Genomic DNA, 18,227 nt, shown 5'->3' with positions numbered 1-18,227 from the left:
CTAAATGAGGGGAAACAATTGGTAACTGACTTTTTTTCAATGAAAGGTGAGCACAAACTAGAAAACCAAATCCATGGTGCTAAACTGCTTGAATATCTCCGTGACTGTAAGTGCTAAAAACGGACTGAGACAACCCATAGAAAGAGCAGAACATACACTTTCAAATGATAATTTGGTTATACTTGTAATCTGAGCTAAAGGCTAAATAAATAAACTACACTAACAATGCTGTTTGCATATAACACACCATTGTAATAGCCTAATTTAAAACATGTTTAATTTTAAATGAATAAGCTATAATGTCTATAATTGGCAATAATAGGCTAATCAGTGTCATAGGTAGCTTGGTAGCTCATCGGTAGATACATATCATGTCAACAGAAGCAGATGTTAACATTGAGAAACACATGGCCCTCAGTTTCAGAAACTGTCCCACCAGGGAGTGGAGTAGCAACAGACCCCTCATCCTCCTCTTTGGATTTCAGACAAGGTGAGCTTATATCAAAATTAAAGCAAACCATCTTTAGCGATTTTGACTGAAAGGTGTTAAGTAACACTAACATCTTAGTGTGTTTTATTATATTAGGTTAATATCAAATGTATCCTTCATAGAGAAAGATGTGATTGAGGATGATGGGAGTGAAGACAGCAGGGAGCATGAGTGTTGCTCTGAGCACAGTGTGGAAATGAGAGATGAGGAACTGGAAAGTAGGCAGAGCAGTGCAGACCAGTTTTAGCCAGAGGACCAGGACTATGGCCAGATAAATTAACAGATGATCAGAGAGACACCATAGTACGCAGGCTGGCAAGTAAAGGTACAGAGAAAACCAACAAAATGTAGTAGTAACCACAGTAAAATAGGCTAGAGAATGTTGGCTACTCTAAGCATTACAGTTAATAGTTATTAACCTATAAACATCTAGGCCTACAGATTCATGTGTACAGAGGCCCAATTATTATTATTATTTTTTTTTTTTTTTTTTTTGGGGGGGAGTGCATGCTAGTGTATGTATGTGTGTTTACATGTGTAAGTAATTGTTGCCAGGGGAAGTGTTTTCCAGTGGAAGAGTAGGATCTGCAGTCTTACACATCTGTGTGTGTGTGTGTGTGTGTGTGTGTGTGTGTGTGTGATCTAATAAAGTATTTTGACTGCAACAAACAGACAGTCAGATAGCTTATAACTTTCATGTAAACAGTGTACATAAGACCATTTTTGAATTTAGTTGTTTCCCTCATTTCATTCAGTGCATGTACATGCACAGCAGTAACAGGTTAATAACCAGGTACTCCACTTCCAGTACAATAGGTGGCGCTCTGCCAACACACAACTGGCTTTTTCTTCTGGTTGACCTATGTCAAAATTACATAGACCGATCACTAAATTAGTCAAATTTAACAACTTAATGTTTCATTTACACACTCTTGTCACAGCGTAGGACAGCACAGTGTTCCCACCAGATGATTGTTTGGGTCATTATAAGGTTATCTGTAACAAGTGTCCGGTGGAATTAGCAAGCTAACTTTGTTAGCTAACTAACAGTAACGTTACTGGAAAAGTCTTCCTGGGCCAGCGGGTTGCCAGACGTTGCGATTCCACCGTTGGTTGCTAAACCCATGGTTGCATCAAAGTATGGCGCTATTCCTGGGGACTAGGCCTCGGCGGGGAGTAAAACAGATGGACCGCAGGCTCTTGGCTCTGATTCTGGCAATGCTGTTTTGTTGTATGGTGTCATAGCAACGACTACAACTCACAGCGCGCTGATGGATTATGTGCTGTTTAAAAACCACTCCAGCGGAGTGGGGAGATGCAGTTGAAGCATGCACAGATGCTCAAACCAATAGCCTATGTTAAGGTGTATACATGGAGGAATACCCCGGTTACTGAAGGAGTCGTTAACCGGGTTATGAGAACTCCGATTTTAACCGGGGTAAGGTGTTTACATGGCGTTTGACAAATTGGGTTATTGCCTTAACCCGAATTTTTTAAACTGCATGTAAACGCACTGATTATTGTGCCTAAATATATTTTATAATCCCTATGGCAGGCAAAAGTATGTTTGTAGTGTTGAGATTGTGCTGATGATGCATTTCTGGTTCTCATTTGTGTAAAATATTTGATGCAAAAGAATATTGGGTTGAGCACCAGAAGATCTAAAAATCCAAATGTTTTGCATGAACGTGATCATGTGATTTGCTCTTGTATACAACATACAATGTCAAATGTCTTTGCAGCTACAATCTGCGGTAGAATTATGTAAACATGCATATTTTGAACCATTTAGCCTTGCTTCTTAAAGTGATGGTTCACAGTAATTTCACCCTAGGGTCGTTTGCACCATGACAAAAATATTTATTAATTTAACTATTTTTTTAAAAGTAAGTGCTGTAGTATAACTAGCAGGAGACAAGTTATAATTGAGGTAAGTTTGGAGACATTACCTTATTTAATCATTAAATTAATAAATATTTTTGTTGTATCTCTTTTCGGTGTAGTAATTTGTAGACGGCCCTAAGCACTCGTCTTACTGCCGGCAGCAGCAGCAGCAGCAGCAGCAGCAGCAGCAGAGACGAGAAGCCAACAGGCAGGTGTTATTTACATAAACTTCTGGTGTACTTACAAACTTTCCAATCCATCGTTTTATGGGTGCATAACCTATTTGTACTAGTGTAGAAGTTTGGTATCATTTTGGGCGTTATTAGTGGGGTCATTTACGAGATAAAAACGTGGGTCCATTAGCGCCTGCACTAAGCTATTCAGCTGATCATGCTAACTCGTCCAATGTTAGACCCAGGTGAAAAAATCTTCTGGGGGGTTGTTGTGCTCGAGGTCATGGTGCAAAGGATCCTAGGGTTACTTACTCTGAACCATCACTTTAATGCTTTTTGAGTTGCATTTCTTCTGTTAAACTGGGTCGGGACCCCAGGTGGTCACAGTCCATTAAATGAGGAAAACCTATGAAAATAAATAATGTAATCTGTTTTACACTGAGGCCAACTGCTGCAATAATAATGAACAGCTGGATAGGATAGAACAATACAAAATAAAAAACAAGATCAGATACTGTACATGTGTACAACACATGCATATGAACAACCACATGTGCATGTGCAGGTGTGTACTGAAACACACTTGCTCCTGTAAACACACACACTGTATGTGCTGTATGTACTCAGGCTGTCTCACATACAGACATATTGCTGTTGCATTGATCTGCATCCATCCAGTGAATAATGAAACATGGTTCTGCTTTGTGTTAGACCCTCCAACACACAGACACACACACACACGCACGCACGCACACACACACACACACACACACACACACACACACACACACACACACACACACACACACACACACACACACACACACACACACACACACACACACACACACACACTTGTGTTTATAGTGTGACATAGTAAGTCTTCAGTCTCCTTCACTTTAAGTTTAAATGGACAGAAGAGAGAAAGTACGCATTGGTGGCATGTCTATGTTATAATTACAGAGATTATTAAAAGCCATTATAATAAAGTTTGAAGCTGCAGTCTGGTTGTACTAATCTTCAAGAGAAAAGATAAGATAGATGGAAGACAGGAGGTCATGTCTGTTGCAAATAGAGGAGGGAGTGAGGGAATAAGAGGATGTTAAAGAGTAACAACACTTAAATTAAGAATTAAAATATGTTATTTCTATGGCCTAGCAAGTTCTATCAATATTTTTGAATATGAGCTACTCTCTCTCAAAGCCAGAAACCAGAGAAGCAACCACCACCTCACACCTGTCTGGAGCTGCTCCATAGACAATGGATGGGGGACGGATTCTGTTGACCCACAGGATGGGATAGGATTAACATTATTAATCTCCAAAGGGGAAACTGGTTTGCTACCATAGACAAATACATACACAGTATGCTGACAAAGACATAAACACAGTGCACACAATATGTTATTTACACAACAATGTAAATAAGATTGGTTTTTTTATATCCAAATAAGCTTTATTTTATTGTAGTGTTCTCAGTTCTGAAACCCAAAATGTACCCATATACTATGCCGTGGTGAGGACATTTTCCCACCGGTTACAGTTTGGGCCGATTGCTCACACACTGAAATCAAAAGTATTACACAGTTATCAAAACTTTACACTCAAGGAGCAAATCATTGGCCCAGATGTGCACCATTATCACACAATGTCAGCCTCACACGTTTTGCAAAAAAAAATACACACTGTGATTTACACATTTGTATACATTAGACACAGAAGTAGATCATGATGTCACTTCCTTGCAATTCCAAAGCGCTGACTGTCACATGACCACACCTATGAGCCGACCTGTGGAACAAAGCCATCAGGTACGCCAACGCATGATTGCTTAATTGTAGACACACCAATCAGGTTTAAGCAATATGAAAATGCAGCAGGTAAGTCTAGTATTTTCTGTACTGTATTTTCAGTTTTTTTCAGATCTTTTTTTTATTACTGTAATTGTAACCTGTACTGGATCCATTATTTTAATCTATTTAGCTGTCTATTACTACTCCTCCATGCATGTATGTTCTTATTGTAGGTAAATGGTTGCCTCTCCAGAAATCCACTGGCTGCCCTGGGTTCACTTTTGTGCAATTCAATTCTACACAACCAGATTTGCTCGCAATTATACAAAGAAAAGGAGCGTTACAGAAATAGCAATGGTAATTTTCAGTCACGCTGTGCCCACCGTCTCATTTGGCACATTCCTCTCCAACTAATCTTCAAAAACAAATGCAAGAAAGAGAGAGAAAAGTGCACCAGCTATCCTGAAAATCTCCCCAGATTTAGGTTAGTGCTTCTATAAACCCGTGAAAAAAATACAACAGAAAAACTGACAAGCTGACCTGGTTTCCTTGACTGTGAATTTCTATGTAACCAGAGTGTCCTGATGTCCTATTTCCTTCACAAACATTGTTCATCTCAACTGAACACATGATTGATAGCAGTCGTTTTGGTTCAGAGTCGAGGCAGTTAATCACAACAGCTTGACAGTGAGTCTGTGTGACGATTGCTAAACAAATGTATCTTTTTTATCCTGCATTTCAACTGAATTGCTCCTAAATGCAGACGAAGCCAGTAATTTTCCTTCTTTGTATTTATCCTTCATCCAGGCTGCAATAAATCTACCTGCAGGTGTTTTTCATTAATTCTTTCAAAGGAGAATTACTGTAAAAATAGCATTTTTATAACATCTCTTAGATATATATCATGAATTAGCTTCATACTTTTCTCTTAAGGCTGATGTTAACAAGACCCCGACTTACAGAAATACTTTATTTGGTAGATGCTTTGGGGGGGGGGGGCATAACATGCTTCAACCAAGTGCTACAGATGTAGAGATTGCTTAATTATGTTGAGTTAAAGGGATACTTTTCCAATTCTGATCTAGCTCTGTGTCATCTTTGTGTGGGCAGTGTGTTTAGATGAATGGTGTTTGGCCTCTGTCCGTGATGACAATGCATAGAGGAGCGGAGCAGCGGTGCGTTTCACGTCCTCCGGCAGATCTTGGCAGACCTTGGCTGCTCTGCGGGGAGCTGTGCACTGGCGCCACGGAGAGAAGCCAAACCATTCATCTAAACACATTGCCATGGCACAGAGCTTGATTTACATATATCAGCAAAATATCTCTTTAAGTACAACTCAAGACTCAAGATATCACATTTAAAAAATATTCTCTACTAAACAGTAGAGGAGCTGATGATAGGGTTTTAATAGTGACCTTATTCTGACCTGTTCAAGTAGATCCAAACAAAAACTATCTGCCTCTCCTATCCAATCCAAGAGCCCTTTTATCCTCAACTTATGTTTGTGTTATGTCCCACATGACATCCTATTGAAACAGGACATTAAGCACATGAATATGTCCCATGAAATGCACTTCAGTAATCATTTCACATTATCAGCAGGTACAATACAATTACTATACAGTATATTAATGCATTAATACACTATAAACACATGTGACAGAAAATTGCAGGGCTGTTTCCCTTATCAATCAGTCATATCAGTATGTAATAAATAGTTTTTCGTAGTAATGAACAATACATACACATGCTATATTTTCAACTGGGTGTCCACAGTACACAGTTTTTAGAGTGGAATTTTCCATTTGTATGCTTTGACAGGATTTCTCTTTGTTGCCTGAAATAGCTTGTCGATTCTTCCACGATTGGGGCTGTGTAGCTGTGTGTTAATCATGTCAGCGTGACATGACAGTGCTAATCCAGTCCCCTTCTGGAGCTCTGTGCCAAAACTGTATGCTGCTCTGTTCTACCATGTTCTATTCATTCACATGACATGAAACAAACTTACCTAGTTCAAATGATCTTCACAGCATGTTATGATGGGAGCCTATTTGTTGTTCTGATACTAAATGGTTTTGTAGGAAGGAAAAGACGTGACGATGGATGAGATTTTCAAAGTGGGAAGCAAACAGAGACAGAAAACAACATCCATGGAAACAAATTATGGACTTTTTAACCAACAAAATAAATGCAGAATAACGTAGAAGTCCACATATTAACAGCTGGACTTTTCACTGTTCAGTGAGGCAGATGGGAATTCCAATTATCTGTGTCTTTTTGGCACAATAAATGGTTAATATGCAGCTGTGTTCAGGTTCTTCTTACTGTTCCTGTTTTGATTGTTGAGGTATTGTACTAAACCTCCTCTCATCCTGCTTCTGTATCTCCCTTTAACAGCTTTAAGGATTAATGCTTTTAATAGTTTGATCAATAATTAATTGCTGCCCTTTAATGTCTCCATTTATGTTAATGTTCTCCCATCAGGTTTGAATCTTTTGCTCATTTTTGGATGGAAAGCATTTGTCTTTGTGGTGTTTTTGCTCTGTACTTCTAGACATACCATAACAATAATTATTATTTTATTATGTTTTTTATCCTTTGTCCTTATCCCGTTGATATATTGAGAGTTTCTTTAGGTGGTAAGATTTCAGCCATAATTGCCTCTCATGCTCATGCTCCTTCCTTTAAGCGAAGTTGTATCACTTCCTGTGAGCTAGAGGATTTGCCCTGGGAAAGACCCACCTAACACAAACTGTAACGTATTCAGCAAAGTGAATTACTGCTATGTTACATTAGTCAGCTACAGATGAGAAAAACCTGTATGCAGGTACAGTAAATGTTATGGATTGTTACTTAAATCTCTCCCTTACATTCTGGTTTTTGGATATACACTGTATACATTCATGGACAGAGAGGGTGTGGAGATAGATAGAGAAGTAAGTGTGTGAGAGAGTGAAGAGAGAAAACAGTGGAGAGTAAATCCTCTTTCCATGCTGACTCTAATCTCTCCACGGGCTGAGCCTGGCAGTTCAGGCCATACAGCGGACGTCAGTCAAGACGAGTGACAGTTAGCAGGGCTGCTGGTGGGGGATGGGATGGCCGGACCTTATGTTATGTCAGCTCAACTGCAGTGTGTGTGTCTGTTTGTCTATGAAACATGTCAAGCATGTTAAACAGGAAGTGAGTTTATGGATGGACAAAGAAGGAGGAGAGAGAAAACGACGAACATTCAAAAACGCTGATTGGAAATAGAAACATTTAAAACTTTTCTTTATAATTGTACTGATCATTTTAACATGTCACCAGGGAAACATTATGATGCAGACCTATCAGTTTTGTCTGTTTGCCATTTGCAAATCTCCTAGCAACCACAGCTGGTAGCATCATATAAACCGGTTTGTCATGTGCAAGTGCAATTGATCAAATATGAAACTGTAAAAAAGTAAGTGTTCTTGTTAATCTATATTTAGTGATGTTACAAGTAAAATCAATAGGTTTTTCTTCAAATGTAGGTGCTGGTACACTGTAGTGCTTTGTGTATTTACTCTAATCATTTGAACAGATACTTCACTTAGCTAGTGTGAACCTTTTGGCCACTCTAGGAATGTTTAAAAAATGTCTGTTGGTCGGTCCACCGCATTGACCAATCAAAACTTGTGCGAGCAGAAATGAACTCCGAGAGCAGAGTGCGCATTGTGGCTGCTCTGTGCGCGTGCTGCCTTTTTTCATACACATTTCCCTCTCCCTATGTTTTGTTCATGCTGGTAGCTGCCTGTACAACCTTTGATTGTTGCATTGGTGCGTGAAGAGTAATAGCTGCACGTATGAAATTATATAATTTGCTGTTTTATCTTGCTCGGGAGATATGACATAAACCTGATGCCGTAGAGGTCATGTTACTTTGCCTCTCGCGCCACAATGAGGTTTAGATTTTTAGTCAGTATGTCAGTATGGTAGCATTGTCACTGTAAGCCAGTGGCGGCGCCAGATATTTTCTTTTGCTGGTGCTTTGGGGTTGCTGGACGTTTCAGTAAGGGTGCTCTGAAATTTTGAGTTTCCCTTGACACAAATAGCTAACGTAACACACACTCGCGCAGATGCCCACCCACCTCTGCCGCGGTTTACTAAACGAGCGAAAGATTGATTTAAAGTTGCCAATACAACAGCACCATAGAACTCTGATTAGCCCACCAAACATATTTCAAATACCAGCCAACAAGCCGGGTTCAAACAGTCATTACTGCAGCTCGCATACATTGGCTCAGAAGAGTAGGCTAATGCAGAAGGCCATACACCACACACAGCCAAGCACACACATAAAAACACACGCGCATGTATCCTCACACAGTTTTCACACTTGCACGTATGGTCAAAATATTGTAGTCATATCTGTAGTGACTTAATATATTTAAATAAGCCACTGAGGGCGATGTCCAGTGTGCTGTATAACTTTAGATTCGGTGATCCATTTATTCACATTTCTGTAAAACACATGTTTACTGTAATGTTCTTCCACGAGACAGAGATAAGAGTTCTTGCATGGACCCCTATCAGCTGACTCCCCCACTGTGGCCTGGCTGTGCGATCCTCTGGTCTGATGTCATGTACAGCAGGGTGACGTTAAGCATCCTCCCCAGCAATCACGGCCGTGGTCAGATCACCTTCCTCCGGCTGCTTTTCCTCGCCCTGGTTGGTGACAAGTTCACCATATCTCTCAGTCTTATTTACAGGTTTTGATAAAGTCTCCACACCTTGACGTTGAGGGAGTAAAAAACTATCCATTGCTGTGACTCACTTCTCTAATCCTAACAGCTCCAAATCCAAATACTGAGCTCTTCTTCTTCTTTGTGAATACGTTACTGCGGAAGTAAGGTCAAAAGTTCAATACGTGCTGCACCCTTTGGCCGAATATCCTCACCTGTGTTTTTTAGCCTAAAAATAATCGGTTTGTTTTATTAATGTATTTATTCATTTTTCAAATATAAATTATACTATTTACACATTAACATTTTTTATTTATTTATAAATCAACCACAGCAATTTCTTGGGGGTGCTAAGGGGGTGCTATGGCAAACCTAGGGGTAGCTACAGCACCCCCTAGCCCCTCCCTGGCGCCGCCACTGCTGTAAGCATGTTAGCATGCTGACATTTAGCTCAAAGTACCGCTGTGCCTGTACAGCCTCACAGAACTGCTAGCATGGCTGTAGACTGTACATACTGCTCTCCATACAAACACTACATACTAATTGTATACGTACTATTAATCATCTTACTGGGTTAGTATACAAAAAGATTAGCATACTAACATGCAACTTTCATGTACATGCTAATTAAACTGTACATAATTCTATCAAAATGGTTTTCAAAATGTCGAGGATTGAATTGCTATGTTTTTGTTTTCTGAGGTGTTCCTGAATCTGTTTCACAAGCATCCATAATTTGTTTCAATTTCTTCCAGCTCTTAGCATTGTTTTCCACTGCATTGTTTTGAGTATATAGTATGGATTTGGGACCAAGCTTATGTCTCGTTATAACACCAATTAATCTGATCTGTAAGTAGTAAAACTGATCAGATGCATATCAGTCCAACAAGTGTGCTGAATGGATGTCCAGTGGGGTAAATCTATGGTTTACCTGCCATTGCTTAACTCAGAGTGAGAGTGTTATTGGAAGCATGGCTATTGATGGAGGGACTATATGAGGGTTGAGCACAGAGATCCAGTGATTATACACAATATTAATGGGTGAGATCAGATGATTTTAGGTCACAGGTGACCAATGATTATCCAATTAGGGACAAGTTGTTGGAACACACTATTCCTATACTCATCATACAAGCAAATACACAGTTAATTGCATCATAAAGACTAAATACCCTTACTTACATCACCAAAATAGATGTTCTGTACAGCAAATGCTAAATTGAAAATAAGATACAGTATTTGATCGGAACATTTAATTGTTAAAGAATCTCACAACATGTACTTTGGACTGTGTGTATGACAAATATTGATTTATTTTAAGTATAATGAAGACAAATTGGTTAAAGGATGAGTTAGACTGTTGATAGATGTGAAACAGACAATGGCAGAAAGAGTGGTCACAGTCAATATAAGAGGAAATGAGAAGACGAAGCTGTGCTGTATGTGTGTGCGTTCACAGGAAGCGGCTCCACTGCAAAGAGATGAGCAATCAACATCTGATCAATAACACAGAAGAGAATTACACAGGGAACATGTAAGCAGCAACAGCAAAAGAAAAGACCCTGAATGTTATTGTTGACTGAGATGCCACAGTGTTTAGTTATATTCAGTTCAGTTATTGTTGCTAGTGTTAACGGTTTGTAACTGTACTGTGCCATGTTTCCTTTTAGTACGTTAAGTGTGCAGATGCATCACTAGATCATTAATACTGTTACCATTGACAACATAACCATGGGAATGCTGTCAACAAGTGGGCATGATTTGAGCATGGCAATGGATATGATCAGCCTTGCTTTGTTGCCATTTTGAAGCTTGATATCCATTCCCTTAAACAGAGAAGAGAGATACGATAAAAACCTGAATAAAAAAATAAAACACTTTTCTCTAAATTAATTGGGTGTTCAGACAGTGATTGCAAACTGACAGGATTTAAGTTTTACTAAACTTCAATTTGTATCTCAGCGGTTAATTACAACTTTAAAAAAAGTCATGTTTGGCTGGTAAAATAACCAGAGGAACTGTTTCTTGTCCCATATAAAACATGGCAGATTATTGCTAAGGTCATCTGCGTTTTTCCGTCCCAACACAAAGCCATGTCTCCTCTGTATGATTAACTTGTAATGTAGCTGATCTATGAACTGAAGCTTATTCTGCTGTTGCACCCATTGTAAGAAACTCTAGATTACAGCCTCAGCCAAATGGCTAAAATGTAAAATGTCAACATAAATATTTTAAAGTGCAACTGTGCACCAGGCATAGCAGACAAAATGCACACACACACACACACACACACACACACAGAGAGAGAGAGAGAAGAGAAGAGAGGGCATGCAAGAAGGAGAGAAGCACTTTGAAAAGGCAGTTTTTTCTTTTCCCGGCACATGTTCAATTATTAACCACCCTGATAACTCCGCCGGGATGGAGGCAGAGACAGACAGACAGACAGACAGAAGGTGGGGCAGAACAAGGAGATACTTTATCAAACATCCAGCTGTGACTCCAACTGACCTTGTGTCCATCCACCTCAGATACCTTAGGGACAGGGTCTGATTGATGGATGCCTCGGGCTTCAGCAAAGAAACCAATTTTTTAGCTCCCAAAATCTGATACAGCAACAACATTTCTAGCTGTTTTGCTATTTTACCAGAAAGATAGAGTTTTACAATGTCATAGTAAGGCTAAAGGAAAGTAAGCCTAGAATATTTCTGTTTTTGCAGTTACAAAAATGTTCCACTTTTATTCCTGAAAACCTGGGTTTTGAAATGTTATTAGGTTGTAGCAAAATGAATCAAACTGACAGTCTCCTCCTGCAGCCAGAGCACCTGATTGAGTCCAAAAGTCAGCGGCCGCTTGGTCACATTGCTGCGCTGTATATTGCAGTAGATTAAATTACATAAAGCTTTAATGATTTCAGAGCTGAAAGCTGCTGGGTGGTTAAATTTGTATCAGCAACAAGCAACGTTAGATAAAAATTTCTTCAATATGATTTGTGCAATAGAAACAAAAACACATTAGATGCATAAATGACATCTGATTGGACCAGATCAGATTATTTGCTTCATTAATGACTTAATTGTTCAGAGAAACACCGGCAGAAGGAGGGGCAGAAGGAATGAAGGGAACAAAGGGACTCAGCTGGTTCCCTTCGTCTCCTTCGTCCCATGGCCAAGCAGCAGCATGTAGCTCTGTCAGCCTGCCTGCCTGAGTTACAGCCACATACATTTTTCATGGACCATATCCCCAGTCATACTGTGTGTGGCTATATGAAATACTGTCTGGCAGCAAATCAGAGGAACAAAAATAGACCCTTGTCTCTGTCCTTACTTTTTCTTCAAACTGTTAGAGGGATAGAGCTCGTCGTTCATTTTGATTCAGTGTTGATCCCTGAGGATGAAACTCGGGGTCAGCAAGGTGAAGGTTTAAACTCACAGTGTCTATAACAGCAATCTTTCCCCCACGGACAGTGTGTTTTTGGGTGCAAATGCACATGGCTGGTTGTGTGCGTGACTGGGGCCATAAACAAAACCAGAACCTATTTAACCACAGTGTTTTTAACAGTAAATTATGCATCGCTTGTGCTTACGAGGTAAACATTTACTTTGGCTCAGTCATCAAGTCTGTGCCCTTTCTGTATCCCAAAATCTGAAAACATTGATTCATCTCTTGTGTTGAGGGTCTTTTTCTGTGCTGTCGAAAGTGACTGAGCAGGGATGACAAAAGCTTTCCTACCTGAACATTGGCCAGCTTTGACAGCAGGAACTTGTCTATGAGCCTTAAAGGGAACACAGAGAACCTTACCTGCAATGAGCTGTAATTCCTGCCCCCCACAAACTACTTCTAGTTAGTGTGACATGGTGCTTTGTCAAATGTTAATTTCAGGGTTCAGAAAAGAGGTCAAGTCTAGTGTAAAAAGCTTGTCACTGTTTTGCTGAAGTACACTTGGACCCTGCTGTTATAGAACAACCTCTCCAACCTCAAGCTGAATCTGTCAACAGATGGGGACAGAAAAAGCCAAGATAATATGAATATTTATTAATTTGTTTGAAATCTGAATTTCAGCAGTTAAGCAGTTCAGCGACCTCACATGTCATCACAACCAGCTAGTAGTATATATTGAAGGATCGGAGCTGTGCTTTAGCTCTGCGGGAAAAATCACAGCTTTCTCAAAACTCACAGACCTGTTACTCAAACTGGACTTCCTGGATTGTATTTCATGTCATACTGGTACCTAAAGCAACACACCGCTACCAAGGCAACCCTGTGCGTTGTTTTAATGCAGGGCTGTTTGCAATCTCAACGCTGATTATTTCTAACACTCTGTCACATGCTGTACAAAGCATCTGTCGTACAGCTTTAATTTGTAGTGTTGTTGGTGTACTAACCTCTCTCTCTCTCTCTCTCTCTCTCTCCGTCACAGCCTTTCTTGTTTGAGGTCAAAGTTCAACAGTCATCATGGCCGACGAATCAGACATGCGCAATGAGCTGGCAGACCTGCAGACACGCGCAGACCAGATAGCCGATGAGGTAACACACTCTCAAACTTGTGTACACCTACATAAACATGCTTACATATTGATGCACACACACAAACAGTGTTATCTGCAGCTATATTGAAAAGAAAGATAATACATCACATCATAGTTACTTGGTATATGATAATTTTCATAAAAAAAAGTATATCATATACACTACAAAAGTTTGGGGTCACTTAGAAATTTCCATTCCACTCCATTCCAGACACAATACCTGCTGAGATCAGTTGTATTGTTTTTTTTAACCAGGGCAGCAGTTTTCAGATTACATTATGTGCTTACATAATTGCAAAAGGGTTCTCGACTGTTGTAGAAAGAAGTAGCTGAAGAAACACTTGAAATCCATGCTTTTTGGTCTAAATGTCATACCCAAATTAAAAGTGGTACAGCTCCCATATACTTTGACACTCAGGGGTGTGCCTGATATCATTGGAAAGGTGATTGATGTGGGTTTGTTTGTGTATTTGAGAAGTGTTGTATTTTGTAGTTTTTTGGCTTTTTTATTTGCACTTTTCAAATAGAAATAAAAAAACGCACAGACATATTTGTAGAAAAGAATTCATATAAAATCCATTTTTGAGTCTTTTAGCTTCTGAATTTTTTTCTGTAGTAAGCTGAGACGTGGCTAATGCTGTGTTGTCTGTCACCTGTCAGATGTGTTTACAGCAGTGTATTTTAATAATTTTACAGATTTATAACTTGGACAGAAATAAAAATCTCCATTCTAGCCTCTGTAACTCTGTGTCAGTAAGGCCTAGAATCACCCTGACACAACTTGAGTGTTTCCTTTCCAATGATATCAGGCACACCCCTGAGTGTCAAAGTATATGGGAGCTGTACCACTTTTAATTTGGGTATGACGTTTAGACCAAAAAGCATGGAATTTCAAGCATTTCTTCAGCCACTTCTGTCTACAACAGTCGAGAACCATTTTGCAATTATGTAAGCACATAATGTAATCTGAAAACTGCTGCCCTGATAAAAAAAAACAATGCAACTGATCTCTGCTGGTATTCTGTCTGGAATGGAAATTTCTAAGTGACCCCAAACTTTTGACCGGTAGTGTATGACAATCTACCCACATTTTATTTTGGATCCAGAGAGCAGGTTGTAACTAAGGTAATTAGTCTACCAATCTACCATCACAGCTAAATACAATTTTAGTCCAAAAAAAAATGTACCACACTGTGCACTTGTAGGTGAAGTAAGAAGCACAACAGAAAGCATAAAAACTGAAGAATTGTGAGGACTGTTTTTGCTACAGTCAAACAGATTTTTGGTCTACGACATGCCATTAATTACCTGCTCTCATAAAGATACAAAAGTATCTCCTGCAGGCAGACAGACACAGCTACTTTAATGTGAAACTCCCTTGTTTTAGCAATTTGTTCTCAAACTCTCTTTCATTAAGACTGTGCTTTTTTAGGAAAGGGAAGAACTTTAGAGTATAGAGGAGCTCAGGAAGAGCAGATAATTTTGTGCAGCAGAATAATAGAGCAGCTCAAATGGCCTCATTAAACATTCATGAGGAGATAATGCAAAGCCAAGAGGCTCCATGGATGTCATTGGGAGAAAGGAAGGAAGGAAGGAAGGAAGGAAGGTAGGTAGGAATAACGAAGGCAGGGATGGATGAAGATAACACAGGGGAAAAAGTGAAATGAGGATTAGTAATAAAATGAAATGACGTTTAAGTTTGGATGAGAATCGGAGGGATCCTGCAGAGAGTGGAAAGTTAGAAAACAAAAGGTAGAAATTGGATAATAATCCTGGGATCAGAGGAGATAAGAGGAGAACAAATTACCAAGGTGAATTATATGACTGTATCAGTAATTTGACTCTCAACAAACACATTTTCTTCTCCTTTGTTTACTTTTCACGTTTTGAAACCCTTAACAGTTTCAATTCAATTCAATTTTATTTATAGTATCAAATCATAACAAGAGTTATCTCGAGACACTTTACAGATAGAGTTGGTCTAAACCACACTCTATAATTTACAAAGCCCCAACAATTCCAGTAATTCCCCCAAAAACAAGCATTTGCAGTGGCTAATGCGACAGTGGCGAGGAAAAACTCCATTTTAGGAAGAAACCTCAGCAGACCCAGGGGTGGGTGATGAACAGTGGCAATAATAGTCATAATAAAGATAATGGAACAGTGACTACAAATGGTAGTCGTAGTAGTTCGTGTCATAGCAGGGCACAGCAGGGCGTTACAGGATGTAGTGTGGCCCAGCAGAGCATGGGGGGACGTAGCAGGGTGAAGCAGGACCACAGCGACAGCTGCAACCAAGATCTTGGTACCACCCTAATCCAAGGAACTATGCTGGGCGAAAAAAGAAACATAAGGACTCCAGGGAGTAAACTCTCCAGAGCTAGGTCAGTAACAGGCATTTCTGGGACGTGATGCACACAAATGGAAACAAATGGAAAGAGAGAGGAGAGAGAAGGTCAGTGTGTCAAAGGAAGGAAGGAACTTCCCCGCCAGTCTAGAACTATAACAGCATAACTAAGAGAGACAGGTTAAGGAGAGGAGCCTGGTCGGGCCAGAACTCTCCCCAACTGGATCGGGCTGTACTGGCCTGCCTCCCTCTACTTTTATTATATTATTGATGATATCGTATATGAGACGACTATGAAGAGAAGCAGGTGGGCCGGGCTAGGCGGACGCTGCAACTCTTCCCTCCCTAACTATAAGCTTTATCAAAGAGGAGAGTTTTAAGTTTATTCTTAAATGTGGTGACGGTGCCTGCCTCCTGAACCCAGACTGGGAGCTGGTTCCACAGGAGAGGAGCCTGGTAGCTGAAGGCTCTGGCTCCCATTCTACTTTTAGAGACTTTAGGTACCACCAGTAACTCTGCATTCTGGGAGCGCAGTGCTCTAGTGGGACAATAAGGTACTAAGAGCTCTTCTAGATAGGATGGTGCTTGACCATTTAGAGCTTTGTAGGTCAGGAGAAGGATTTTAAATTCAGTCCTGCATTTTACAGGAAGCCAGTGCAGAGAAGCTCATACAGGAGAAATATGATCTCTTTTCTTAGTTCTTGTCAGAACACGTGCTGCAGCATTCTGGATCAGCTGGAAAGTCTTAAGGGACTTATTTGAGCAACCTGATAGTAAGGAATTACAGTAGTCCAGCCTGGAAGTATGTATATGTATGTTTGTGTTTGCTCTCCCTTGGACTCTCAGCTAATCATTTGCCCCCTCTTTCTACCCCTGCAGTCTCTGGAGAGCACTCGGCGTATGCTGTCTCTGGTTGAGGAGGTGAGTCCAATGATGACACACATCACATGACCAGTCACAACAGAGCGCTCATGTGATTACACAAAGAAAGACTTGGTGTTTTTATATATAAATATCGGCTTCATGCTAAATAATAAAGATGGAGCCTAGGTTTGCTGTGTAGGATATATGATAGTTTTTTTTGCAGTACTTTGTTTAACTTTGCCCCTAAACTTTACTTCAACTTTATGTTGAAGGTACATTTTAGGTGAAGTCAATATGGAAGCAGAGTTTCACTTGGATTCATAGGTCAGTCAGCTCATGGATCAGTTCACTTTTTAAGAGGAGGGACATTCAGGTGATTCAGTGAAATACAAACTTGAATCAGCAGGGGAACATGTGAGTTCAATGTGCTTCATCCTAACCAAACAACTCTCAGACTAGAGCAAGATTAGCTGAAGGAAAGACAGTACATTTAAGTAGGGGTTAACATATCAACAAACTGGGTCTTCAGAAAGTAATGGCACGGACAGGGACATTTTAAACACCTCCTCCATCCCATGAAGCAAACATTTTCAGGAAACAGGCCTTTAAAATGACAGCAACACATGGTTACACATTAGGAGTGGACAGTTCAGATACAATCTGTAGATAAACTATCCGCATATGGAATTAGCACTGGGTTATACTGACAAACTCAAATATTCTTATATTTTAAAACAAATACTGTACTTATATGTTAAAATTCTGTGACAGTTTCATGTGAATATGATGACCAAACATGTAGTTTGGTGTGGTTATTTTATTGAACTAACTCTAAAATAAGCTCAGAAATCACTGCACTGTAGCCGAGCCTTAGAGACCCGCAAAAGTCAACATTTAAGATATATGTTGATGTTACGATAACCAAATCCGAGGTGACATAGGATTATATATGATGCTTTTCATATAATACTTAAATTCATATTAATTGGATAACAAGAAATGTTGAACATCCATTCTACATTTACATTGGTATGGTTAAAAACCATAAGATATACATATATATATATATATATATATATATATATATATATATATATTTGTATGGAAAAAATATATTTTACAGCCAGTCACTTTACTGCTTAAAATTATGTTGTGCATTGGAGAAGAACTCTGTAGAGACATGACGAAGAGTTTGTACACTCTCTGTTTCAGGAAGACCTCACTGCATGTGATGCTCTTCTATAGGCTAAGATTTTCAACGACAGAAAGTCTTTTGCCTTTAAAATCAGTAGGAAAAGTTTTTCCAAGCTGATTGTGCTATTTTTACTGGCATTAGGTTGCCATGAGCTTGTGTCGGGCCTCTAGTTTCTGCTGCTGGCTTCAGACACATGGCCCTGCGCTACCCCTGGACCAGCCACTGTGTTTTAATGAGACAAAGCCATGAGGGA

General features: G+C 39.7%; 1 protein-coding gene across 2 annotated transcripts in view; it reads left to right on the top strand.

Moving 5' to 3' along the window:
* LOC114561058 (synaptosomal-associated protein 25-A) overlaps nt 1–18,227 on the top strand; it is a 51,424-nt gene that overhangs the window by 8,812 nt on the left and 24,385 nt on the right. For both annotated transcript variants that reach the window (XM_028586728.1, XM_028586734.1), the window contains exons 2-3: nt 13,460–13,566; nt 16,795–16,836. In XM_028586728.1, the coding sequence (XP_028442529.1) occupies nt 13,495–13,566; nt 16,795–16,836 (114 nt within the window). In that variant the 5' untranslated portion in view covers nt 13,460–13,494. The remainder of the gene's footprint in view (nt 1–13,459; nt 13,567–16,794; nt 16,837–18,227) is intronic.

This window comes from Perca flavescens, chromosome 1 (assembly GCF_004354835.1).
Source record: "Perca flavescens isolate YP-PL-M2 chromosome 1, PFLA_1.0, whole genome shotgun sequence".
NCBI classification, from domain to species: domain Eukaryota; kingdom Metazoa; phylum Chordata; class Actinopteri; order Perciformes; family Percidae; genus Perca; species Perca flavescens.
This window is presented reverse-complemented; position numbering and strand designations above follow the sequence as displayed.